The sequence below is a fragment of the Giraffa tippelskirchi genome, chromosome 6 (genome assembly GCF_054371585.1).
Source record: "Giraffa tippelskirchi isolate mGirTip1 chromosome 6, T2T-mGirTip1v1.2.pri, whole genome shotgun sequence".
In the NCBI taxonomy this organism is placed as follows: domain Eukaryota; kingdom Metazoa; phylum Chordata; class Mammalia; order Artiodactyla; family Giraffidae; genus Giraffa; species Giraffa tippelskirchi.
The window spans coordinates 76,528,024-76,553,126 of NC_137280.1; the positions used below are offsets into that span (position 1 = coordinate 76,528,024).

The 25,103-nt window shown below is 53.1% G+C and overlaps 2 protein-coding genes and 1 long non-coding RNA gene across 23 annotated transcripts; 2 read left to right on the forward strand and 1 right to left on the reverse strand.

Annotated features, from left to right (window-relative positions):
* Window positions 1–520: 520 nt before the first annotated feature.
* Window positions 521–12,125, reverse strand: ZNF7 (zinc finger protein 7). 21 transcript variants are annotated; one of them, XR_014055908.1, is made up of 8 exons: window positions 11,306–11,350; window positions 10,774–10,826; window positions 9,884–9,928; window positions 9,280–9,406; window positions 7,444–7,557; window positions 4,593–6,143; window positions 4,017–4,151; window positions 521–3,786 (listed from the first exon to the last, which is right to left on the reverse strand). XR_014055908.1 is itself a non-coding variant. In XM_081497390.1 (7 exons), the coding sequence occupies exons 2-7, from the start codon at window positions 10,795–10,797 to the stop codon at window positions 4,147–4,149; spliced, it is 1,869 nt and encodes a 622-aa protein (XP_081353516.1). In that variant the 5' UTR covers window positions 10,798–10,826; window positions 11,306–11,350; the 3' UTR covers window positions 521–4,146. The 21 variants fall into 21 exon arrangements, 18 of the variants coding, with proteins under 18 accessions (XP_081353516.1, XP_081353520.1, XP_081353518.1 ...); XR_014055907.1 differs by having other exon boundaries at window positions 7,444–7,560; XR_014055909.1 differs by lacking the exon at window positions 10,774–10,826 and having other exon boundaries at window positions 7,444–7,560.
* LOC145509210 (uncharacterized) lies at window positions 11,547–18,524 on the forward strand. The gene is made up of 2 exons (XR_014055912.1): window positions 11,547–15,484; window positions 16,882–18,524. It is a non-coding gene; the product is annotated as an uncharacterized LOC145509210 (long non-coding RNA).
* A 3,080-nt stretch (window positions 18,525–21,604) lies between these two features.
* Window positions 21,605–24,177, forward strand: RPL8 (ribosomal protein L8). The gene is made up of 6 exons (XM_081497499.1): window positions 21,605–21,662; window positions 21,889–22,035; window positions 22,113–22,254; window positions 22,450–22,668; window positions 23,644–23,759; window positions 23,984–24,177. The coding sequence occupies exons 2-6, from the start codon at window positions 21,898–21,900 to the stop codon at window positions 24,140–24,142; spliced, it is 774 nt and encodes a 257-aa protein (XP_081353625.1). The 5' UTR covers window positions 21,605–21,662; window positions 21,889–21,897; the 3' UTR covers window positions 24,143–24,177.
* Window positions 24,178–25,103: the final 926 nt, after the last annotated feature.

The following is a 25,103-nucleotide window of genomic DNA, read 5'->3' on the forward strand; positions in this document are numbered from 1 at the left end:
ACCAGAACATTGACCTCCATCCTCGGAAGGCTGGATGTGGTGGGCCCTGACTACGCTGACCTCTCACCTTGCCCTCCGATGAGCTCTTGAAGCTCTAATACTGCCAACCCCAGGTTGTCCATTTGTGAGCCCTTGTGCTTGTCTCAAGGAGGCGCACACAGGCAAACACTGACACAGGCATCACTGTACAGAGAGGTTTTGTGAGAAGCCGAGGCAGGGTGTTCCCAGGATTGCTGGCTCCTGGCACTGAACAGAGCCAGGTAATGAGGGCCACCAGCCTTGAGACCGTGCACAGCCTCTGGCTGTGCAGGGAGGTAGACGTGATCCAGCTGGAATAGGTCCCTCCAGCTGTGGGGCACAGGTTTGCAGGCCAGCAGAGGTGGCCCTCCTCACCTGCATTGGGTGTGGTGACCTTTTCTCTAAATGGCTAGAGGATATTTTAGTTTTCCAGGTCATAATTCTGTCAGCTCTGTCACTGTAGCTCAAAAACAGCCAGAGAAAATGAAACCAATGTGCATGATTGTGTTCCAATAAAATGTCCTATGGACACTGAAATTTTAATTTCACGTCACAACATTTGTTTCAACCATTTAAAACCCATTCTTAGGACTTCCCTGGTTGTCCAGTGTCTAAGACTCCACACTCCCAGTGCAGGGGGCCCGGGTTCAATCCCTGGTCAGGGATCTAGATCCTGCATGCCACAACTAAAAGATCCTGCATGCTACAACTGCGACCCAGCACAGCCAAAACCAGAAAAACCGTTCTCAGCGCCAGGGCCATGCAAAACCAGGTGGGGTGAGGGTGGCTCTAAATGCTGCACCTCCCTGCGCACCTGCAGGGCTCCCTCAGGCTGCAGGGCAACTGTCCACTTGCACCTGTGCTCAGTCTCTACTTGGATGCAGGGCTGGCCCTGCCCCCTTGTCCCGACAAGAACAAGACCTTGCAGAGAGCAGATGTTTGACCTTATGTAGACCTCTGTAGAAACTCTTGGTGCTAGAGCATTTTCTCTCATCTCTGGGTCTCTAAAGCTTCACCTCAAAGCTTGGATGTACCTCAAACACAGCATTCATTCAACAAACCTCTGGGCTCTGAGTGCAAGCCACATCCACAAGGAGACACACAGATGTGAAAACCCACTGGGCTCTGCACAGACAACCCACTTTATTAGTGAAGCTTCCAGAATGCTCAAAGCATCATAAAGCTTATCTGATAATTAAGACAAATTTCAGGTCAAAATTATGAGTTTAATTTATTGTCTCCAAAAGAGAAATCCAAAGTATTTTAAAATCTATTCTGTAAGCATTCTGGAAATTCTCTTTGGCCATGCTGGGTGTCTTGTGGGATCTAGGAGAAAGCTGAGTCCTGACCACTGGAGTGCCAATAAAGTCCCAGAAATTCTTAAAATTCTAAAAATGAAGCCCCAATTGGGAAATACAGCTTGGAAGTAGGATAGAATAGTCCAGAACTCCCACATCTGGCAGGCAGCCCTCTCCTCTCCTCCCAGCACACACACAAAAGTACGAAGACCCTTCTCCGTGCTCTGGGGTCTCTGACCTAGGCAGCAGCAGTTTGAATGCAATGTCGCCAGGTGACACAGACACCACAAGCCTTTTTCACGTGGTTGCAGCTAAGGAGACTCCTCACCCAATACTTCTGCAGCCAGTATTCCAGGCTGGAATGTAGGGCTTGAGATTTATTTCTATTGAATTATTGGTTATCCTGGGACATTTAAGTGAACAAAACACACTAAAGAACAGAGGAAAAATAATCCCTCAAAGGCTGGAGGCAGGACTGCCATGCGGTCAGAGGCACCTTGCAAGCAAAGGGCCAGCTGTGTTCGAAGAACCTTTATTTGGTCACACTGAAATCTGATTTCAATGTAGTTTTCAAATGTCACAAAATAGTCTTTCCCCCGCCCCAACCATTTAAAAATGTTAACAATCATTCTTAGTTCTTTGGCCTGTTACCAGGTAAACAGGGACATGAAAATTCTGAAGGTGATTAAAGCACACATGGATTGTGAGCAGCACCAAGCCCACGTGGTCAGGAGCCCTGCCAACTGGCCTGGAAGCAAAAGCAGGAGGCTGTCAGATCAGAAGCAGCTGCCGTATTAGCAAAGCCTCCTTGGCTGGCTGTGATTACATTTCTCAGACATGCGGGCATTTACAGGACTGACTCCAGCTCAGGTTTTGTGGAGGTCCCAGGTCAGTGTCCTCAGGCTGATCACCAGGCCTCACAGACGTGGGCACATGGCTGCATTTGGCCTGCGGGGCACACAGTGGGCCAGCCCCCAACGGGACCATGTTGATTCCAAGTCCAGGTGCTGGAGCATGTTTAAGGCTGGGTCCTTGCCTTTTCTGGCTAGCCTGCAAGTGCTATCAGGGAAGACAAGCATCTTGTGGCACAGACTCTGGAGTCCAGAGGCCCTGCACCCCTTTGTGCATCATCACCAGGAAGTGGCCAGGACTCCCTTGTGGGGAGGGCCCATCCAATGACAAACCACCTTCCTAGCACCAGCAGAGGGTGGGGGTGTGGCATGTCCACCCAGGACCTTGATCTTGTCCCACTGTTAGGTGGCTCAAAAGGCCTAAGATACGGCCCACTTAGAGGTGCCCACCTTGCCCGGCTCTGAAAGCAGTGACCACCTGGTTGAGCACAGCACCTGAGGTGGGGACGTAACCTCTGGCATCTGTAGAGGTCCCTGCCCTCTTGCACTGACTTTCAGACACAAGTTGTGGGTGGAGTGGGGGGTCACAACTGCTGCAGAGGGCACACTGTCTGCATGGTGCCCCCTACCCAGGGCAGGAGCACACCGAAGTCGCAGGTGGGGCAATCCTTGTCCCAAGACAGTGCTGCGACCTACACACCTTGTGCCAGGCAAGCAGCCAATCAGGCTGAGCTGCTGGGGGGCTGAGTCCCGTCTACTTGCTGAGATCATCCTGGACTCTGCTGTCTCAACCTCTCCAGGCACCTGGAGCGGCTGGCACTTGTTCCCGGAGAGAAACCCACAGGCTGCTGCTGGGCCACGTCACACAAGGCGGACCCAGGCTTAAACCAACCTGTGAGCCATGACCCAAGTCCTGCTGCAATAAATCCTCACGTGACCTCAGGGTCACCTGTCGGACATGGGAGAAGTGGCCCCTTTACGGGAGACAGCCCTTTGCCCTGTGATTATAGGTAATGGTGCCAAAGATCGCCAGTTCTCAGGGGGTGGTCCTGGGTAGCAGCTGGTGACACTCCTCATCCTGAGTCCCCCTGCACAGACCAGGGCCCTAGGCCATGCGGGAACCACTGCTGCACAGTCAGCCTCATCCTGCGGCTCACAGGCCTTGAGGAGCTGCTCCAGGAGCCGCTCTGCAGCCCAGCCTGTCAGTCAACCAGAGCAGTGATGTTCCCTGCACGTTCTTCCCGCTGGTGACACGATGGCCACGTGCTCTGACCACTCGACCCAAGCCAGGCCGTGCTGGCAGAGAAAACCTGAGCAGGAGGCAATGCCAGCGGAGCGGGCTTGCTCACTGGCACCCAGTGCTTGGCACCCACGGGCCCTCTGCCCTGGGACCTGTGGGGCCCGTGAGGCCACATCCCCATGCTGATCCTGGTGAGCAGGCGTCTCCACCACCCATCGGCCTGTGCAAAGGCACCAGCTCACGCATCTGCTTGCAGACCTTCCAGTTCTGGTGGTCCGTGTGGCTGGTGTTTTGAGGATATCTGGCCAGCAGCAACTTGACCACACACATCCCGGCCTCTGGTGGCGTCCTCAGGGCTGCTCTTTCATTCTTGTAACCACTGTAAGACAACACTCAGGGAGGCCACTGGGTTCCGGACTTATGGCAGGCCAGGAACACTGTCCCCAAGCCTGGGTGCTGCTCCTGGCGTGCCCGCATGGACCCAGCACCACCCCGAAGAGAAGGGCTGCTCTGCAAGGCGCATCCGGTGAGGAGAGCAGAAGGGGATCCCGGCACCCCTCCAGCAGCCCTGTGCAAACACATCCTTGCTGCAGAAACCAGTCTGAGTACCTGGGGCCTAAGGAAGACGTCCTGGGTAACTTCTCTCATCCCACTCATCTGGTGGGGCTGCTGGGGCTCTTCTCATGCCTCTTCTGCAAGGCCCAGGGTCATCCTTCTGAGAACTCAAATGCTACACGTGTCACCCTGATGTGAGAGACACGAGCTTTATTGAAGGGGATAAGGTCAAACGTGTCAGCAAAAACATACACCATGTATGCATCTCAACACTCCCTAAGAGAGCAATTCTGAATCTTCCCCAGTGTTCTAAATCTTCAGTGTAAAAGATCCCATGTCAAATAAGTTAAGGCTGTAAGTTTATTCACATTTATACACATTTGTAAAGGTAAGTGGTCTAGCCCATATGAATTTTCTGATGCTGAGTAAGCCTTGAGCTCCTATTAAAAGCTTTGCCACATTCATTACATTTGTAAGGTTTTTCTCCAGTGTGAATTCTCTGGTGGATAATGAGATGCGACCGCCACCTGAATATTTTCTCACATTCATTACATTTGTGAAGTTTCTTTACAGTATTAACTCTCCTACGACTTGTGTGGGTGGAAGCCTCCAGGGTGCTCCCGTACTCACGGTACCACTGGGCACGAGTGTGGATCCTCTGGTGCTCGATCAAGTACGAGCTCCGGCTAAAGGCCTTCCCGCACTCACTGCATCCGTAGGGCTTCACCCCGGCATGGATAATCTGGTGCTGGAAAAGGGTGGAATTCTGGCTGAAGGCCTTCCCACACTCGCTGCACTTATATGGCCTCTCGCCTGTGTGCACCCTCTGGTGTATCGTGAGCTGTGTGCTCATGCTGAAGGCTTTTCCACATTCGAGGCACTCATAGGGCTTCTCCCCCTTATGGATCCTCTGATGGTAAATGAGGCTCGAGCTCTGGCTGAAGGCCTTCCCACAGTCACTGCACTCGTACGGCTTCTCCCCAGTGTGAATTCTCTGGTGCTGAATGAGGTGTGAGCCCTGGACAAAGCCCTTCCCACACTCATTGCACTTAAACGGTTTTTCTCCAGTGTGAGTTCTCTGGTGGCGAATAAGCCGTGAGCTGCAACCAAAGGCTTTTGAACACTTGTTGCATTTATAAGGTTTCTCTCCAGTGTGTGTCAGCTGATGCTGACTCAGGCGGGAGACCCACCGGAAAGCCTTCCCACACTCGTCACACTTAAATGGCTTCTCGGGAGCATGCATCCTCTGACGTGCACCCAGGCTGGGACTCTCCGGGGTTTTTGGGAGCTCAAGCTTCTCCCCAGCATGCATCCGCTGGTGCTGAGCTAGGGTTGAGCTCTGGCTGAAGGCCTTGCCACAGTCCCGGCATGAGTAGGGCCGCTCTCCCGTGTGAGTCCGCTGGTGCCTGGCCAGCTGAGACTGCTGGCTGAAGGCCTTCCCGCACTCCCGGCAGCCATAGGGCCTCTCTCCCGTGTGGACCCTCTGATGATGGATGAGGCTGGAGCTCTGCCCAAAGGCTTTTCCACATTCTTCGCACCTGTAGGGCTTCTCCCCAGTGTGAATCCTTTGATGCTGAATAAGTTTTGAGCTAAGGCGAAAGGCCTTCCCACAGTCGGTGCACTTAAACGGCTTCTCTCCAGTGTGGATCCTCTGATGCTGAGTAAGCTGTGAGCACAACCTGAAGACCTTCCCACACTCCCTACACTCATACGGTTTCTCTCCAGGCAAGCTACTCGGATGTCTCCCCTGAAAGCAATCAGATAACTTTTTTTGGCACTCTTGGCATATGTTGGGTTTCTGCTGGGTATTCATTTCCTGGTGCAGAGCAACATCTGAAGGAGATTGCAAACTCCTGCCACATACATCACACCTTCGGAAGGACCCCTGACTTTGATGAGGCTGATTACCTAGGCAGCCACTGATCCCCCACTCGCCATGACCCTGGAACTCGTCCTTGGCGAAGGCCTTCCTGGGAGCCGTGGTCCCCATGTTCAAGAAGTTTTTATGGAAGAGGGAGCTTGGCTGTCTCTGTGAACAGTCTTCAGGATCTAAGGTGTCTCCAAAGCCACGACTCTGGGGAAAGTCCTGGGGCAAGGTTTTGACCATGACCCCTCTGGATTCTGATTTAAGACTGTCCATGTCCTCACAGGCCTGCTCACCATCAGTTCCAACTGTAGAATCTGAAATGAACAGGAAGCAAATTGCTGCTAATCCCCTATGCTCAGAAAAAGGAGACTAGGGGGTGGGGGGGGGCATACCACCCCTGGGACTGAGCCCCGTCCCAGGACAGGCTGTACTGAGCATTTGGAAAGATGTGATGAGAAGTCAATGCTTTTTGACAGTGGTCAAAATCTGGTTCTGTTCATGCTTAATGCATTCATTCAGTTACTATATACCTGGAAGACTGCAAAGAGCCACTCTATGTGGAGGAAAGGTTATCTCACGGAATGAGTATGACGAAAAACCCACAAAGAAGCCAAGTGAGCCCAAGACGGTGGAGGATAAGAGGCAGGATTAGGGTGCCTGTGAGAGGAAGTAGAGTGAGGAGGAAAGAGGGACTGAAAACTGAACAGAGGGGTGTTATGTACTAAGAAAAATGAGGCACAAGAGCTGCTAAGGGGCACACAGGGAGGGGGGAGTCCAAGAGAGGTGAGCCTCAGCTGCCTACAGGACGGGGTTCTGAGCAGGGACCCAGGCCTGACCTCCACACCCTCCAGCCGCTGCCACTCATGCCCTCTGACTCACACTGCTGTGTCCGTCCCTTGCTGCCCTGCCCCTCCACTTCCAGGTGGCCACAGTGACTACACTGACGCCTCCTTCCTGGGGGTTTCCAGAGGGCCCACCTCCCTGCTTGCCCTCCACACGGAGGTTTCGAGGGATGTGGCCACCAGCCAAGGAATACCTGGGGCTACCAGAAGCTGGAATAGGCAGGGAGGATCCTCCCCTACAGGTTTCAGAGGTGACACGACACTGCTTGTGACTTGATCTTGGACATGTAGTCCCCACAACTAAGGAACAGTAAATCTCAGCTGTGGTAAGCCTCCAGTCTATGTGCTTTGTTACAGCAGCTTCAGGATACCAACACAGCCCTGGAACTTTATCTGAGAGGCTGGGGTCACCCAGACCCCATGAAACTCTGGAGGGAGCATGGCAGTGGCAGGCAAACAGCTGCTCAGAGTCACACGCATGCCTTTGCTTAGTAAGAATATTAGTAAAATTCAAACTGAACAAAACGTGGTTCAAAAACAAACTGTCTTGCCATAATGCACAAGAGTTCTATGCCCTTGCTTTTCTGTAGTTTAGTCTCTCCTGAGGCTGCCCCATGACTGGCCTACGCCTCTAGGCCCACCCCACAGCATTCCCAGGCAGCTCAGCAAAGCTGCATGGATGGCCTCTGGGGTCCCCCTCCAGCTTCCCACCCGAGCCCATGCTCGGTCCCCCATGGGGACCCTAAATCCCTTCTGTGCCCAGAAGCCTCACCTGTCCGGGTGGTCCTGGCTGCCTCTCTCCCCTCTGCTCCTTGCAGGTCGAGGACCCATGGCTCCTGCCCCTGTTCTAGCCGGGAGATCAGCTCGGGCTTGAAGACCAGGAATCCTGCTGTGGGGGCAGCAGAGGAGGAGACGGCATCATTGTGGCTGGGAGTGCAGCTCAGGGCTCAGTTCTCCCTGGTCCCCAGGAGTGAAGGGTTGGGGGCTACTGGAGTACAGGGGCCTCCTGTCCAGACCTGCTGCCTCCTGAGGCTGGACAGAGAGGAACACGTGGACTCCCAGTCTGGCCCTGCTGCAAATGGAGACAGGGCCAGGATCGCCAGGGAGTCCTGTCACCCAAGTCTGCAGAACACAGGGCAGCTCTCCCCCACGGGGAGAGAAGCAGGCACAGCCAGCACTTCCCTCAGTTCCCTCAGGGATGCTCCAAGAGGTAGGGTTGCTTAAGAAACAATACAACAACAAATCAACCAACAAAATGGGTTTTAAATCAGAAGGTGTGAAGCCCAATCATCAGCCAGCAGCCCCAGCCTCGAGTCCTCACACAGAGCCCAGGGCTTCAGCAGAGGGCTAGAGACCAGCGGGCACCCCCCTGGCACCTGCCTTCTGGGGCCAGTAGCCCCCATGCTATGGGGCAGCTGTGTGAAGTGCTCCCAGCCCACCCAAGGGCCGGTCAAGCCCTCTGGTTAGAGCACTCCTCAGGTTTTCAGCCATGGGGTGGAGAAGGCAGCAAGCAGAGAAGGTTAAAGGCTCAGGTGACAGCAGGACCCCACACTCAACAGGAAACAGGTTCCTGCCAAGCACACGTGTGCTGCTCACAGAGAAACGTCCCTGAGCAGCCAGCAAGGGCGTTGGGCAAAGGCCATGAAACAATACCACAGACTGCACCTGATCTAAGCGCAGCTGGACACAACGGCAATCACAATGGGTGGCTCAAAACTATTACTATCCGGAAACTATGTGATGAGTTAGTAAGTGGCAACTGTATTTACTGTGAGTCAAAACATGTAGGATGCCACTGAAGTGATATTTATGCATAAAATTTCATGTTTTTAAATATACCAACTAGAAACAAGAATGGTAAACACAGAACAGGAAAATACTAAACTCAAGAAACAACAAGAAATCTGATTGAGTAGCTGTTCAAGCTATTTCAAGTTTGGATTCTATTTCTATTCACTCAGGCAGAAAGTCCACCTATCTAATTTTTAGAAGTCCACTTACACTGTGAGCACAGCCAAAAGGTACGAAGGAAAGAAAAGAAACAACACAGCAGACCCAATAAATTAAAAGGAAGGAAGGAAGAAAGGTGGAAAGACTCAGTGACGGAGCGCCCTGCCCCTCTTGCTCCCCAAAACCCACAAGCTGGGTCTCTGAAAGATGAAATAACAGTCTCATGGCAGTATCAATCATGGTCAACACTGTGAAAAAATGCTGCAAAAATAAAATAAATAAGGGAAACAAATACAAACATAACAGACATTAAAAATGAAGAGTGTTCTGAATAAGTACACACTAGAAAAACTGAAAATTTGAGTAGCTGTTTAAGCTATTTCAAGTTTGGATTGTATTTCTACTCACTCAGACCGCAAGTCCACCTACCCTGTAAGCACTGAATCACATGACGTATGCAAACTTGGGAGCCTGCGTGGCTCACCAAGACTCCTCCTGGGGTCAGCTTCTGACCCACAAGGACTCACAGCCCCATCCCCTGCCTAGCCCATGAGGGCTCGACCACATGGCCTCCAGATCTGCAGCTTCTAACAGAGGCTAAAATAGGTGGGTACTGACGGATGATGGAAGGGGTAGGGGTGTTTGAATAAAGCCTCACCTAGTCCAGCCACACTGCTGTGGTTCTCAAGCATCACCTCCTTGTAGAGAGCCCTCTGGCCAGGGTCCAGACACTGCCATTCCTCCCGCGAGAAGTGCACGGCCACATCACCAAATGTCACAGCCTCCTGAAAGGACACACACCAGTCTCCTGGCTGTCTCAAGCCCACAGACCACAAGGTTGAGTGAGACAGTCACCAGGCCCCTTTGGTTTTAAAATCGAGGGGAGGAAGGAATTCCCTGGCCGTCTCGCGGTCAGGACTCTGCTTCCACTGTAGGGGGCACAGGCTCAATCCCTGGTCAGGGAATTAAGATCCTGCAAGCTGTGCAGTGTGGCCACAAAATCAAATCAAATCAAGGGGAGGAACAGTATGGAGGAGAGGGAGGGACCCAGACCATGGGGATCTACAGCGCTCCCCCAAGAGCCTCAGGCAGGCCCAATCTGAGCAGGGTTTGCTCACTACCTTGGAGACACCCGAAACTGGCAAGGGGTCAGCAAGAGGCTGAGAGTCTAGGTCCAGGACCATTGGGCACGGTGGGTGCCCAGAGGAGCAGGTAGGGGCCTCACAAGATGAGGGAGGGAACAGGAGAAGTCAGACTCCTACCATGAGGCTCGGTGGGTGGGAATCCACGTGTCCTGGCTGAGAGACCTGTTGGCAGTTACCAAAGAGTCAGAGGTCATGATCCTGGAAGCCCCAACCTCTTACTTCCAGACTAATCACGGGGGTACCGCGTCCTCCAATCCTTTACTTCCAACTCCAAGTGTTCTCTGGCAGGGACTTGTGGTGGGGCCAAAATGGCCGTAGCACTACAGTATCTGCCCTCCGAAACTTCATGCATCTTTCAGAGAGTGTGACATGGAAGAATTACTCCACAAACATGTAATGGGTAGTTGCCACGTGTACCAGGAGCTTGGCTACGCAATAGGGATGTGATAGTGAACAGCGCACAGGGACTCTACCTTCTTGGAGCAGCCTAGTGGAGGAAAGAGTTAACTGATCATGCAAACAAACCAAAATTACAACTGTGATGACAGCACAAGTACAAGGGACTCAGAAAGCATTTAAACTAGGAAACTCTGACTTAGTCTGATGGGTCACTTCCCCTAGGTGCTAACTCGGTACTAAGGGGGGTGGGGAGGAACTCGCAGGCAGCAGGAACAGAGTGTGCAAGGGCCAGAGGCAGGAAGGACTGGGGCTGAATGAGCCAGTGGGGCAAGATCTCAGGCAGCAAGATGAGTCATGATGTGACAGGCAGCTGGAGTAGACAGGAACCAGAAGGATGGACTGCAGGGAAAAGAGGAGGGGACACCTGACCCCCCTGACACTCCAACCATCCTACAAAAATCTGACCCCTCCCCTGGCATCCCCCTGGGAGGTCAGAAAGAGAAGTGGACTTCCTAGGGGAGATTTTGACTCCAAAAGTGGCTTGAGGGAAGAAGCTTTAGGCCATGAACTGATTCAGACAGAGTGACCACTGTCAAGCGGTTCCTCACCTGGGTCTGGCCAGCAGCAGGCATGTGCTTCCCAGTGCTGGATCCTGGGCCCTCTGTAGAGAAGTACAGGCCCTAAGTGGCAGCCAGAATTCAGACAAGATACACAGCCTACTACCCCAAGACAGCCCTTTTGGCCACCTTCACGAAGTCTAGGTCTTGGAGGAGCAGTGAGGGAGGGTAAAAGAGTGCCCGCGAGGAAGATGATGGTTATGCAGGCTGGAGCAGGGATGCCCCGGAGCATGCCTAGAACCGGAGGGAAGACTACGAGGCTGCCGCGAGGCCGGATCTGCGGGATGACCCCTGCCGCTTCTTCCCGGCCAAGACGGCCAAGGCTCGACCACCGCCCTACCCGGGGCCAACGGGCTCTGAGAGCAGCCCGCTCCGCCAGCGCTTCCCCGCGGAGGCCGGGGGAGCGCGGGGCCCGCTGCATCGGAGGCGGGAGGACGCGGGGGCCGGTAGGAAACCTCTTAGCATGAGGGCGAGAGCACGTGGGCCGCCCCGACCCTAACCTACACCCTCAGAACCGACTCACCCTCCCGGGGCCAGCCAGAGACTCTAGCAGCGCGACGACGCCGGAAACGGGCCTCGGACGCTCGCGGACGCTCGGCCCCGCAGACTTCCGGTTGCTCTGGGCTGTTCGGAGGTTCAGCCGACTCGGTGGTTCCCAGCCAGCCCCCCAACCCGGGGAGCCGGAGAAGGGGTGGGGCCAGGTAGCTTGGGAACCGACAGAGCCCGGAGAGGGCGGGGAGGAATCCGGTAAAGGGCGTGGCCACAGATCAAGGAGGGCGGGGCTGGAGCCGAGGGAAAGCGAGGGCTCGGGCCCGCTGCGGTGTGGCCTGGGGGCAGGGAGAAGACCGGGACGAAGCCGAAGGAGAACGGCCTGAGGATCGCCCGCGCCGGCCCCGCGCACCTCTGGTCACAGTCCGGGCCGCTGGTCCCCGCACTGGGTCTGTGTGCGGGCTGCTGCCGGGCAGAACGCGCCTGCTGGGCCCGTTCCAGGCTCCAGGACTACAGAGACGCCGCTGCCCCAGCTGTGCCCGGTGGAGTATGGGGGCGAGCGGCCAGGTGGGGCGCGGAGGAGCCGTGTGGAGAGAGTAGGTGTTCCTGTCCTTGGTGTGGCGATGTCTAGGGCCGCGGGCACCGCAGAGTGTGGAGGGGCACCAACAGCCCAAAGATGAGGCAGGGAGGGCTGCAGGAAGGGTGAGGACCACCAGGAGGATAGGCCCAGGGCAGGGTCGTCAACCGGGACGCCTGGCTGGGGTCCCTGGCTGCTTCGCGGGGCTCGAGGCAGCAGGACAACCTAGGACCCACCGAGAGACCGGAGGCGGTGGGCCCTCAGGCGAAGGGCGGTGCGCCCGGGTGTCAGGTCAAGGCTGCTCCTCGCTGTGCCTTCTCCCATCCCAGCTTCGTCTGGCTCCTGGGGCAGCCTGTTCTGGGTGTTCTCCCAGACCCACGCGGTCCTGTGTGTAGAGGGAGGGCACCCCAACTTCTTTGGGACTCAGTAGGAGCCTCCCCTTTGGCGGCCAGCTCCCTCAGCTTTGGGGAGGACGCTGTGGGCGTCTTTGGAGGCCACAGCTTCCCATGCGGTCCGGGCCCTTGGAACTTTTCACACTGGACAGCCCTGGAGCGGCAAGGTTGCGGGGAGGGCCCCTGACACCAGCCTCACTGATGATCCAAACCCTGGGGTTCCTGGCAAAGCTGCAGTGAATGGGCGCAAGCCCAAGGAAGGAGGTGGACAGAATCAGTTCCTGGACGGACTCCTAGGGGAGGTGGAAGGGAAAATCTAGTATGCTCAGAGGAACCAGCTCTTTGCCCTGGGCGCCTGCACGATGTGGTCTGGGTCTCCCACCCCATGCCTCCAGATGGCGAACAATTCTCAGCTTTCCCCTCTCCACATCCTCCCTGATAACTCTGAGATCATCTGTGCAAAGGATGAATAGATGAAGAAATGGAGAATGGGAAAGGACTGGGTGTACACCTGCTTCTTAACCGTAACCCCTAGCCAAGTACTCAGGCACCCTGAGCTCACTGGTGTCCTGACCTACTGGGTCCCCTTTCTGCTGGAGTGTCATCACACTACACCATCTTGAGCTAGGAGGTCCTGGCAAACCTGGGCCCCAGCCTAGCCCCTCAAGGTGAGGGGAGCACTCCTACTCAAGGTGAGGCTGACCCAGGGAGCAAGAGGGGGAGCCAGGGCTGACACTGGGATCTTCAGACCGATGACAGAACCACCTCAGCTGCCACAAGAGTCTGACCCAGAGTGTCCACCCAGCAGACACCTGGGCAGTGTGGGAGGTGTGGGGACCAGGGTGCTGAGGGTGCTACGTGGGTGCGTGGTGAAGGAGACTGTGTCTGTCCACTGCAGGCCATTCCAGGGCCTCCACACCTGAGTTCCATAATCCTCACTGAGCCTGGGACCCACTGAGCAAACAGACTGTTAACAGCCAGGGGCCTGCATGTTCCCTAAATGGTCACAGTGCCTCTTCTCTGGGCAAACCCAGATCACTTTCCAGCTATTTCCAGCCTGGGATTAGGATTCTGAGCTGTAAGTGTTCCCAGGGGAAAAGCCAAGCTTGAAACTTATTTTCGAGGACTTCCCTGGTGGTGCAGTGGATGGGAGTTCACCTGCCAAGCAGGGGACACAGGTTTGATCCCTGGTCTGGGAGGATTCCACATGCCTCGGAACAACTAAGCCCGTATGTCACAATCACTGAACCGGGGTACAAGAGCTGTTGAAGCCCACGTGCCTAGAGATTGTGCTCTGCAACAAGAGAAGCCACCAGAATGAGAAGCCCACACATGGCAATAAAGAGTAGACCTGCTTGCTACAACTAAAGAAAGCCCACGCAAAAGCAACGAAGACCCAGCACAGCCAAAAATCAATCAATAAATAATTAAATTATCTTCGAGAATTCCCTGGCAATCCAGTCATTAGTTCTCCACACTGTCACTGCCTAGCACACAGATTCACTCCCTAGTTGGGGAAGTAAGATCCCACAAGATGTGTGGCCAAAATATGTATATATATTTTTAAAGAGATGTGTTTCCAAGACCACTTTCTGTAGTCTAGTAGATGGCACAGGGAAATAACACTTTCAGTGAAGTGGGACAGAGCCGCTGAAGGCTGTCACTATCCCTGAACACTCAGGAATCTCCTGGTGAGTTAAAATGTACGTGGATTTTGTTTTAATCAGGAAGGGTAAGACGTCAGAAGTGCAGATGGATTTTTATACTCACAGGTGTCTAGAAATGGGAGGAGGCAGGGCACACCATGCGGGGCCACACAGGGAAGCACTGGGTTGGTCAGGAAGTGAAAGAGAGGAGGGAAGGGGTGGCCAAGAGCCTTTACTGGGATTTCTGCGAAAGGAATGGGCAACGCAGGGCAAGGACACTGAGGAAGATTAGGGCTGTATGTTTGAATAATTTCAGCAGGCTGCAGGCTACTGGGTAATCTCCAGTGGTTTGATACCTGACCCTGGTGTGACTTAGGGCAGGGAAGCACTGGTGTGATGTGAGAGTCTTGTAAAGGAGATAATCAGGAGTATGGGCTCTGGATTGGTTGGTTTGTGTCAACACCTAGCTCTAAGGGTTCCTTTGCTATCTCTAGGAATACCTTTTGGACCTAGCCTTGCTTGGCCCAAAAGCTGGCAGGAGGAACCAGGAGACCCTAGAACCCTGAACAGAAGTAGAAGTTCCCTGAGTCTCCTAGGAAAGTATATCTGAGGTCAGGGGCTCAGGGTCCTAAGAGCAAAATGAACGAGGTGCTGGAGGTGGCCTGAGGAGGTGGGCCGCGGGCCCAGGTGACAGGCGTGTGCCCAGCATAAAGAGGCCTTGTCACCACCCATTCCTGTCCGGCTCAGCCCCTGTACTCAACCTTTTTTCCCACTCGGAACTGAATCCCTGAAGGCAGGGCCCATGAGGTTTCCATTCTGCCTCACTCTCCTGGGCTCAACAATGACCTCACATGCTCGGTAGAAACTTGTTTGAAAGACCAACTAACCTGTGGGTCAGCAATCTTACTTTTCCTTAGATGAAGATAAAAGCTGAAAAACAGAATTTCCAGAAATGAAACATGTCCTTTGCTCAGGACAGGGATTCATGCTTAATCAAGATGGAGCCGATATATGGAAAAATATGGCTCAAGTGGGATTCAGAGAGGCACTTTTCAAAAAATTCATTCACCAGATTGTCACTAGTGCTTTTGGACTCTTTTCCCAGAGGAAAGCTGCTTCCTTTCAGGATCCTGCAAGTTAAAAAAGTCAGGGCTCATACCCATTACAGCTACTGTAAAAAAACAAAAACAGAAGAAAAAGTGCTGGCAAGGATGTGAACAAACTGCAACACTTTTATGCTGCTGGTGTGGATGTAAATTTGTACAGCCATTATGGAGAATAGTATGGGGGGTTGTAAAAAGATTAGGCATAGAATTACCATATGACCACCCAAGTTTTGCAACATGAAGAGTGCTGGAGATGGATGGTGGTGATGGTTGCACAACAGTACGCATATACTTAATACTGATCTTGGAAACAGCAGTGAGCTGTTCTGAAGAGAGATCTTAGTTCTCTGCCTCGGAATTGGATCTGGGTAGCCTGGATGAAAACCAGGAATCCTAGCCACCAGGGGCTAGGGGCTAGAACTAAAGTGACCCTGGCTCTTTCCTCCGTTTGAAAGTAAGAATGTTTCAAGGAGGTGAAAACTGTAAAAACAGGTACAAAGTTTATTAGAGACAGCCAAATGTATGGGAAAGCACACAGAGAAACAATGTTTATTCAAGACAGAAGCAGAGCAGAAATACACACCTGGAGAGAAATGGTATGAAGATGCTCTCTAATGAGGAGGAGCACAGTAAGTCAGATGCTAGGCAGAGACACACACCTGAGTGAGGAGGAGCACAGTATGGAGGTGATGTGAATCCCTTATATAGGACAGTCCTTCTGGGTCTTTGTTTCTGTTCTGTTCAGTTCAGTTGCTCAGTCATGTCCGACTCTTTGCTACTCCATGGTCTGCAGCACGCCAGGCTTCTCTGTCCATCACCAACTCTTGGAGCTTGCTCAAACTCATGTCCATCTAGTTGGTGATGGCATCCAACCATCTCATCCTCTGTCATCCCCTTCTCCTCCTGCCCTCAATCTTTCCCAGCATCAGGGTCTTTTCTAATGAGTCAGTTGTTCACATCAAGTGGCCAAAGTATTGGAACTTCAGCTTCAGCATCAGTCCTTCTAATAATTATTCAGGACTGATTTCCTTTAGGATTGACTGGTTGGATCTCCTTGCTGTCCAAGGGACTCTCATAGTCTTCTCTAACACCACAGTTCAAAAGCATCAATTCTTCGGTGCTCAGCCTTCTTTATGGTCCAATTCTCACATCAGTACATGACTACTGGAAAACCATAGCTTTGATTAGACGGACCTTTGTTGGTAAAGTAATGTCTCTGCTTTTTAATATGCTGTCTAGGTTGGTCATAGCTTTTCTTCCAAGGAGCAAGTGTCTTTTAATTTCATGGCTGAAGTCATCATCTGCAGTGATTTTGGAGCCCAAGAAAATAAAGCCTGCCACTGTTCCCATTCTTTCCCCATCTTTTTGCCATGAAGTGATGGGACCGGATGCCATGATCTTCCTTTTTTGAATGTTGAGTTTTAACCCAGCTTTTTCACTCTCCTCTTTCAGTTTCACCAAGAGACTCTTTAGTTGCTCTTTGCTTTCTGCCATAAGGGTGGTGTCATCTGCATATCTGAGGCTATTAATATTTCTCCCTGCAATCTTTTTTTTTTTCACCACCATGTCAAGATTATTATTCCAATGGCACTAATACAGCTGGAAGTGCTCAGTGATGCTGTGCAGGCAGGATTTCCTAACCTGCAATCTTGATTCCAGCTTGTGCTTCATCCAGCCCAGTATTTTGCATGATGTACCCTGCATCATCAGTTGGAGAAGACTCTTGAGAGTCCCTTGGACTGCAAAGAGATCCAACCAGTCCATCCTAAAGGAAGTCAGTCCTGGGCATTCATTGGAAGGACAGATACTGAACTCCAATACTTTGGCCACCTCATGCGAAGAACTGACTCATTTGAAAAGACCCTGGTGCTGGGAAAGATTGAGGGCAGGTGGAGAAGGGGACGACAGAGGATGAGATGGTTGGATGGCATCACCGACTCAATAGACATGAGTTTGGGTAAACTCCGGAAGTTGCTGATGGACAGGGAGGCCTGGTGTGCTGTGGTTCATGGGGTCGCAAGGAGTCGGACACGACTGAGTGACTGAACTGAACTGAACTGAACCCTGCATATAAGTTAAATAAGCAAGGTGACAATATACAGCCTTGACGTACTCCTTTCCCAACTTTGAACCAGTCTGTTGCTCCATGTCCAGTTCTAACTGTTTATTCTTGACCTGCATACAAGTTTCTCAGGAGACAGGTAAGGTGGTCTGGTATTCCTATGTCTTGAAGAATTTTCCAGTTTGTTGTGATCCACACAGTTGAAGACTTTAGTGTTGTCAGTGAAGCAAAAGTAGATGTTTTTTGTGTAATTCTCTCGCTTTTTCTATGATCCAACGGGTGTTGGCAATTTGATCTCTGGTTCCTCTGCCTTTTCTAAATCCAGGTTGAACATCTGGAAGTTCTTGGTTCACGTACTGTTGAAGCCTCGCTTGGAGAATTTTCAGCATTACTTTCCTAGCGTATGAGATGAGTGCAATTGTGAGGTAGTTTGAGCATTCTTTGGCATAGCCTCTCTTTGGGATTGGTATGAAAACTGACCTTTTCCAGTCCTGTGGCCACTGCTGAGTTTTCCAAATTTGCTGGCATAGTGAGTGCAGCACTTGCACAGCATCATCTTTTAGGATTTGAAATAGCTCAACTGGAATTCCATCACCTCCACTAGCTTTGTTCATAGTGACACTTCTTAGGGCCCACTTGACTTTGCACTCCAGGATGTCTGGCTCTAGGTGAGTGATCACAACATCGTGGTTGTCTGGGTCATTAAGATCTTTTTTGTATAGTTCTGTGTATTCTTGCACCTCTTTTTAATATTTTCTGCTTCTGTTAGGTCCATACCATTTCTGTCCTTTAATTGTGTCCATCTTTGGATGAAATGTTCCCTTCATATCTCTAATTTACTTGATGAGATCTCTGATCTTTCTGATTCTATTGTTTTCCTCTATTTCTTTGCATTGATCACTTAGGAAGGCTTTCTTATCTCTCCTAGTGTTTGGGGTCTTTGTTTATATTTTGCCAATTATTTTGTTTCTTTCTTCACACCTGACTGGTCTTTGGACCCTCCCCAATATGTGTGCACAACTCTTTTCTAAGATGGATCCCAAGGCAGAGGACTGTGGGTGCATGTCCACACTTGTAATGGAGTGGGGCTCCCTTGCTTTTTGACCCCCATGAAGCCTTCCTGTGCAAGTGCAGACAGAGAAGTCTTCCTTAACCTCAAGAGTGGTCATTTCATTTCTTTAACAAAGCTCAGTTTTTTGCACTAGCTTTGTCCTTGAAGTGTCAGGGTGAGAACAAAGCTTGAATTTTACTCCAGTTGACAAACACCAGGTGTCCAGCCCAGGGGCCCATCTCCTAACCCTAACCCTAATACCACCGAAAGTGAAAGTGAAAGTCACTCAGTCTTGTCCGACTCTTTGTAACCCCATGGACTATACAGTCCATCGAGTTCTCCAGGCCAGAATACTGGTACGCGTAACCTTTCCCTTCTCCAGGGGATCTTCCCATCCCAGGGATTGAACCCAGGTCTCCTGCATTGCAGGTGGATTCTTTACTAGCTGAGCCACAAGGAAAGCCCAATACCACTAAACTGCATACTTATAGATGACTAAGATGGCAGATATTATGTGTATTTTACCATGCTTTAAAAAGTTGGAAAAAAAATGTCAGGGCTAAAAATGCACTTTGTTTGGAAAAAGGGTACCTCTTTAAGTACATTCTTAGCTTATTAGTGAGAAGACATTTTGCAAGTACTTCAGAAATTTGCTAATATTTTAATATATTTATATATATATTTGGCTGTGCCAGGTCTTAGTTGCAGCATGTGGGATCTAGTTCCCTGACCTGAGATCGAATGCAGGCCCCTGCATTGGGAGCAGACAGTCTTAGCCATTGGATTATCAGGGAAGTCATTAATATTTTTTCAAAATCAGAAGAAAATCTCCATTATGGTTATGTTAATGAGCAGCAATTAACTCAAAGTGAAAGTATAAAGGCTCTATTGTGTGTGTTTGCTGGACAATTCCAGAATATTCAGTTCTTCTGTGGAACAATAAATTAGGAGAGCGGATGAGTTTCCAGATACACAACACAGAGCACGTGGGCAGAACACGGGAAAGGGTGGAGCGAACAGAAGAGCTATTTGTTCACGGAAAGGGACAAGTAAGTTAAGAAGGCCCCATACACAACCCCTAAATATCCAAGAGGCTCCCAGAAGGCCCCCAAATGCAGATAATATCACAGCGGCTGGCCTGACCTGCAGTGTGGGACCAGATGACCACTGAGTGGTGTGTGTGTGTGGGGGGGGCTCTGCTGTGGGGTTGCAGGAGCCTTGAAGCCAGAGGGCCCACTGTCTGATACAGCGCAGAGGCAATAGCCTGTCTGCACCTCAGGCCAGCATTCATCGCTGTAGGTGGGACTTTCAGAGAATGGTTTTTAATTTTTCTTCTAATATTTATTTGGCTGCACTGGGTCTTAGTGTGGCATGCACGCTCTTCCATCTTCCTTGAGGCATGTGGGCTCTTTAGTTGTACCACGTGAACTCCCAGTTCCCAGACCAGGGATTGAATCCTGCCCCCTGCAGTGGATGTGTGGAGTCCTACCCACTGGACCACCAGGGAAGCCCCCCATGCACACTTTAAAAAAAACACCGTTTTTAGAAGTAGAATACACAGAAAGGAGATAAAAACACCTTCAGCATGCAGCACAACTCTTGTCAACAAGCTGATCCTGCCCAGGACCTTGAAGGCTCCCTGTGCTCTCCCTGGTCACTCTCTCAGGCCACCTCTCCTGTCTGTGCCTGAGCTTGGCCCCTCTGACTTCTACAGCCCTGGTGATTTTTGTAGGCTTACTTTATATTCTTCGTGCGTATTCACTCATCTAACTCTCACAGTGATCTTATGGTAGGTAGTATTATTGTTCCCATGAAAGACAGCAGGAGTATAGGGTTCTGTTATTTGCCAGAGATGCTAGCGTGGAGAGCATAGCTGAACAAGACAGAAGAGGGGCATGGTTACTTGAGTTTATCCCAAATTACTTGTGTGTAGGTGTGAGAAGAAATATTTAAGAAAAACTTTTAAAGGAAATGGACCTCGGTGGTATTAGAGGGCACCCCAGCTGACCAGCATGAGCAAAGGCACTGTGTGGGGAATGCCTTATCTGTGGACAGAGGCAGTTGGGCCCCTCCTGAAGGTCTGAGAACCCCATGCCCAGGGAGGCTGTCCTCACCACCCTGAATGACCCGGATCTGCAGAGACCTGGCTGTATGTCAGGCTCAGTGGCCTCATGTGGAAGCCGACATTCAGGCCAGTGAGGGGAGCTGAGGCACAGATCTTGGGACTGTGGAGATTCGCCAGCCAGTACTACCATCTTTGCATAGATGCACCAAGCATGAGGCAGGGGTGTGCACCTTCCAAGCCCCACCATCAGCTGCCCTCCCTTGAGTCTACACATGTGCCTCAAGGTAGGCCTTAGGGAGGAGTCCACATGAGCACGACCCCTGGAACAGCATGTCTCAGGCTTCCCTGGGCCCATGGCCCCCAGTGGGGGCTCACAGCTACCAAACACGCCCTGGCTCGTGTGCTTGCACTGCTACCCCTGTCGACCCCAGACTGTGGTGAGAGCCTGGACACAAGCCTGGAGTGGGCTTGGTCAGCCTCATTCTGGCTGCATCCACAGCTTGGGAAGCCAGTTTAGCGTCAAAGGGAGAGTGGAGGGCCGTGTGTTCTGCCCCTCCCCTCCCCCATACTCCATCCCAGGGACCCCACACAAGTCACAAGTGCCAAGCACACAAGTCCAAGCACTGTCCCCACCTCCATCCCTCTGACTTTCTGGTCCTCCAGGCCTTTGTGGAGCTGACCCCAAAACCCCTCACCCTGCCCCAAGGAGATCCAGGTGCCTCTCAGCTCTGGCCCTGCTGTGGGCAGTGCTGCCCCTGGTGGGCTCTCCCTGACAAGCCCAGCCTGTTGCCTCTTAATGGGCCTCGTGCACAGTCCCCTCTGCTCCCTCGTGGCTTCAGAAGGTGGCCACATGGCCACTTCCTTCCTGCTCCTGTCATCTTCCGATGTCTCCCTGGCATCCACCCCTGCGAGGCCCACCTGACCACACTGGAGCAAAAACACCACCCCGCAGTCCCAAGCGCAAGCCCCTCTGCTCCGTGAGACCCCCGCCCTCCCTCTCTCCCTACCTCGCCGGCTCCACCCCTTAGGCCTCATCTGCACACCCCGAGCCCTGATCACTAAACTCTCCCCTGCGCCTACTCTGTTATCATTCAGGGGTTCCACCTCGTCTTCTGCTAACTCCAGGGACCTTCTCTGGAAGGACTCCTCCTACTTCTCCAGAAGACTCCTCTCCGAAAGAAAGAAAGATGTATCCTGCTGGAGACTCCCTGCCGGGTAGCCTTGCCCGCCCAATCCGCAGCCCCTCTACTAGAGAGCAGCCTCCCCGCCAGACCCGCGGGTCTTAACTGCAGCGCAGGCCAGTCTAACTCAGTGCGGCTGCGCAGAGGGCCGGGAGCTCGGGAGGGGCTGCGGGCGACCGCCATAGAACTACAAGTCCCGGCGTGCATTGCGGCGGCCCTTGGCCGGAAGGTTGAGGGCTCTCGGCCCCACCCCGGAAGATAAGGCGGCTCTCAAAGGCCGTCTCTCCTCTTTCGGCCGCGCTCCGCAGCAGGTAGGACGTGTTGGTGCCATCCGGCGCCATCCGGTTCCCCCCCCCGTGGTTCTAGGCTCCGCAAGGACCCTAGCTGACTCTGGAAAAAGCCCTGGGGCGCACGACTGGGGCTGGGGACGCGGAGGGTCCTGAGGGCGGGAGGTAGGAGCTGAGGGAGCGGGGCCCCTGAAGCCCGGGTTGTGGGGATGCCTGGGCCGGACGGCCGCTGACCGTGAGCTGCCTCCAGACCGCCGCCATGGGCCGCGTGATCCGTGGGCAGAGGAAGGGCGCCGGCTCCGTGTTCCGCGCACATGTGAAGCACAGAAAGGGCGCCGCGCGCCTGCGCGCCGTGGATTTCGCCGAGCGACACGGATATATCAAGGGGATCGTGAAGGTTCGGGGCGTGGGCCGGGCGGGGGCGCGGAGCGCCCAGCGGGACCCCCAAGCCGCTCACGCCGCCTCGACCCGCAGGACATCATCCACGACCCGGGCCGCGGAGCGCCCCTTGCCAAAGTGGTTTTCCGGGATCCGTACCGGTTTAAGAAGCGGACAGAGCTGTTCATCGCCGCTGAGGGCATCCACACCGGCCAGTTCGTGTACTGTGGCAAAAAGGGTGAGCTCCGCGCCGAGGTGAAGGGTCTTGATGGGGAGGGACTTGCGGTTTATAGCTTAGGTTGAGGGAGGAACGTAGAGGCAGCAGCCTTCACTTGGGGACACCCGCTGGGCCAAGCGTCCCGGAGAGCTGTAGGAGGAGACTGGCCTTGGTTTTGGCAAGCAGTGCCGAGGACGTACCACCTTTCTCTTGCAGCCCAGCTCAATATCGGCAACGTGCTCCCCGTGGGCACCATGCCTGAGGGCACAATCGTGTGTTGTCTGGAGGAGAAGCCTGGTGACCGAGGCAAGCTGGCAAGAGCCTCCGGAAACTATGCCACAGTCATCTCCCACAACCCTGAGACAAAGAAGACGCGAGTGAAGCTGCCTTCGGGCTCCAAGAAGGTCATCTCCTCTGCCAACAGAGCTGTGGTCGGTGAGTGGAAGGCAGCGGTTGTATGCTGTGGGTCTCCTGTGGACAGTCAGCTGCTAGACAGGGGCCCAGCTGCCTGCTTCACTCAAGGGGCTTTTTAAGCTTGAGCACAATGTGTGGTCTAACTCAGAATACTTGTTAAGTGGACGCAGTAGTTCCTGTTTAACTCCTGGTTGGGTGTTGAATGAGAGGCTTAGCTGCATTCTGGGATAACCTAGACTTAGATGATTTTTGCTTTTGTGGGCTACCTGGTTAAAGCCACACAGTATGTTGAAATGCATGTACTCAAGTTTGTTGGCTGTTTGACAACAACTTTGAATCCGTGTGGCAAATCCAGTCCTGCCTGGGGGAGGCTCTTGAGGGTGTGCTCACAGAATAAGCAAAACAGTGGCAGAGAAGTGGTGGGCCGGGCCAGCTGTCCTGTTTGGGGTGGGGAGGAGCCTAGTGTCAGACCCTGCAAAGGGGAGGACTTCTGAAGAGCCATGGCTCAAGGTGGGCATTCCAGACGATGTGAGTAAAGCCCTGGTTTAGCTACCCTGCAGTTGAAGAAACTTTGTCAGCCGACAGGCTGTGTGTGTTAGTTGCTTAGTTGTGTCCAACTCTTTGTGATCCCATGGACTAGCTTGCCAGGCTCCTCTGTCCATGGAATTCTCCAGGCAAGAATACTGGAGTGGGTTGCCATTCCCTTCTCCAGGGCTTCCCAACCCAAAGATCGAACTCAGGTCTCCTGCATTGCAGACAGATTCTTTACTGTCTGAGCCACTAGGGAAGCCCTAGCTGACAGGCTGTAACAGGATTTACTGCTTGGTGATGATTTCCAGGCATTTTTGAGGCTCTTGGGATCATGTGATCCTGAACGACACATGGTGGTGGGGCACTGGCAAGGATACATCAGGGGATGCTCTGCCTGATGGGAGTGTCCCCCAGTGCTGGGTGGGGTGGGTGATACATCTCCCTGAGTCTCTTGGTCTCCAACAGGTGTGGTGGCTGGAGGTGGCCGCATTGACAAGCCCATTCTGAAGGCCGGCCGTGCCTACCACAAGTATAAGGCAAAGAGGAACTGCTGGCCACGGGTGCGGGGTGTGGCCATGAACGTAAGTAGCCCAGAAGTGGACAGTGGGGTCAGTATTCAGTGTATGAGCGCTGTGAGACTGGGTGGACAAGTTCCTTCCTGGAGTGTCTCCTCTTTATGGTGGGAGATCTGTGGTGTGAGGTGGGTGATAGTTTGTAAGCACAGGCCGGTTGATTCTGCCAGTTCCCAAGCCCTCCTGAGGTAGATCAGGGTCAGCCCCACCTCACCATCGCCTTCTTCCTGCAGCCTGTTGAGCATCCCTTCGGAGGTGGCAACCACCAGCACATTGGCAAACCCTCTACTATCCGCAGAGACGCCCCTGCTGGCCGGAAAGTGGGTCTCATTGCTGCCCGCCGGACTGGGCGTCTCCGGGGAACCAAGACTGTGCAGGAGAAGGAGAACTAGGGCTGTGGCTCAATAAAGCTTGTTTCTTTTCACAACTGAGCTGTGTGTTTCTGTGGTTTCGGAGGGAAGGGTCCCCACTCCAAGGAGTGCCCTGTGCACCGGGGAACAGTGGAGGCTCTGGCGGGGTGAGGCTGCTGGGTCGCTTCACACCTTGCCTCTTGGAAATCGCGCCCACCCCCACCCTGACACGTAGAGCAGAGAAGCCCACTCCGTTCATTACCTTTGACTTGTCTTGAGGGTCTGGGTGCTGTTGGGTATGAGTGGTGCCCCTGGTGCCACACACAGGCTAAGGGTCAGGGTTTTCTGTCCTGCAGTGGAAGGACCAGACTGACTTCTCCCCAGACTGGCTTCCTTTTTGGTGACAGCTCACCTGCACCTTGTCTGGGACTTAAATGATGGACTGGTCAAACCTGATAGGGTCATGCTGGCTTGGGCACCAATGTGGAGTGAGGGCCCAACAGGGACAGGACCCCGTGCTTCCAGAGGCCATCTAGAGTGTCCTGCTCCTGGTGGATCCGCATGTGAGCTGATGTGAAAGCAAGAGCTGCAAGCCACTGGGTAACTGACCATGGGAGTGAATGGTAAGCAGTAAGGGGTAAGGTAATGGTACGGAGACAGGGTGCGTGGTGGATGGGGCTGGCTGAGGCAGGATGCTCCTCTAGAGCCTGGGTGGAAGGTACTGGCAGCTGCCTTCCTAAGTGGTTCACAGCAGCTGGTCACCTTCACTGTCTTGGGATGCTGTGTGGCAGGGTCTCTCCTGGGTGACAGGGTGTCACTGGTTCCAGGTGGCTCCTTGTTCTCATGGTCCATGCCTGTCACTAGCGTGAACTTCAGTTTTGGTCTTGCCTTTCTGGGGCCCCACCTGCCTTCAGCCACCTACACCTAGACCCATTGTTGCTTGGACCTCTGTCATGAGGACTGTAAACTTCCTGGAGAAAAGGGCACTGGACATGTTTGCCAG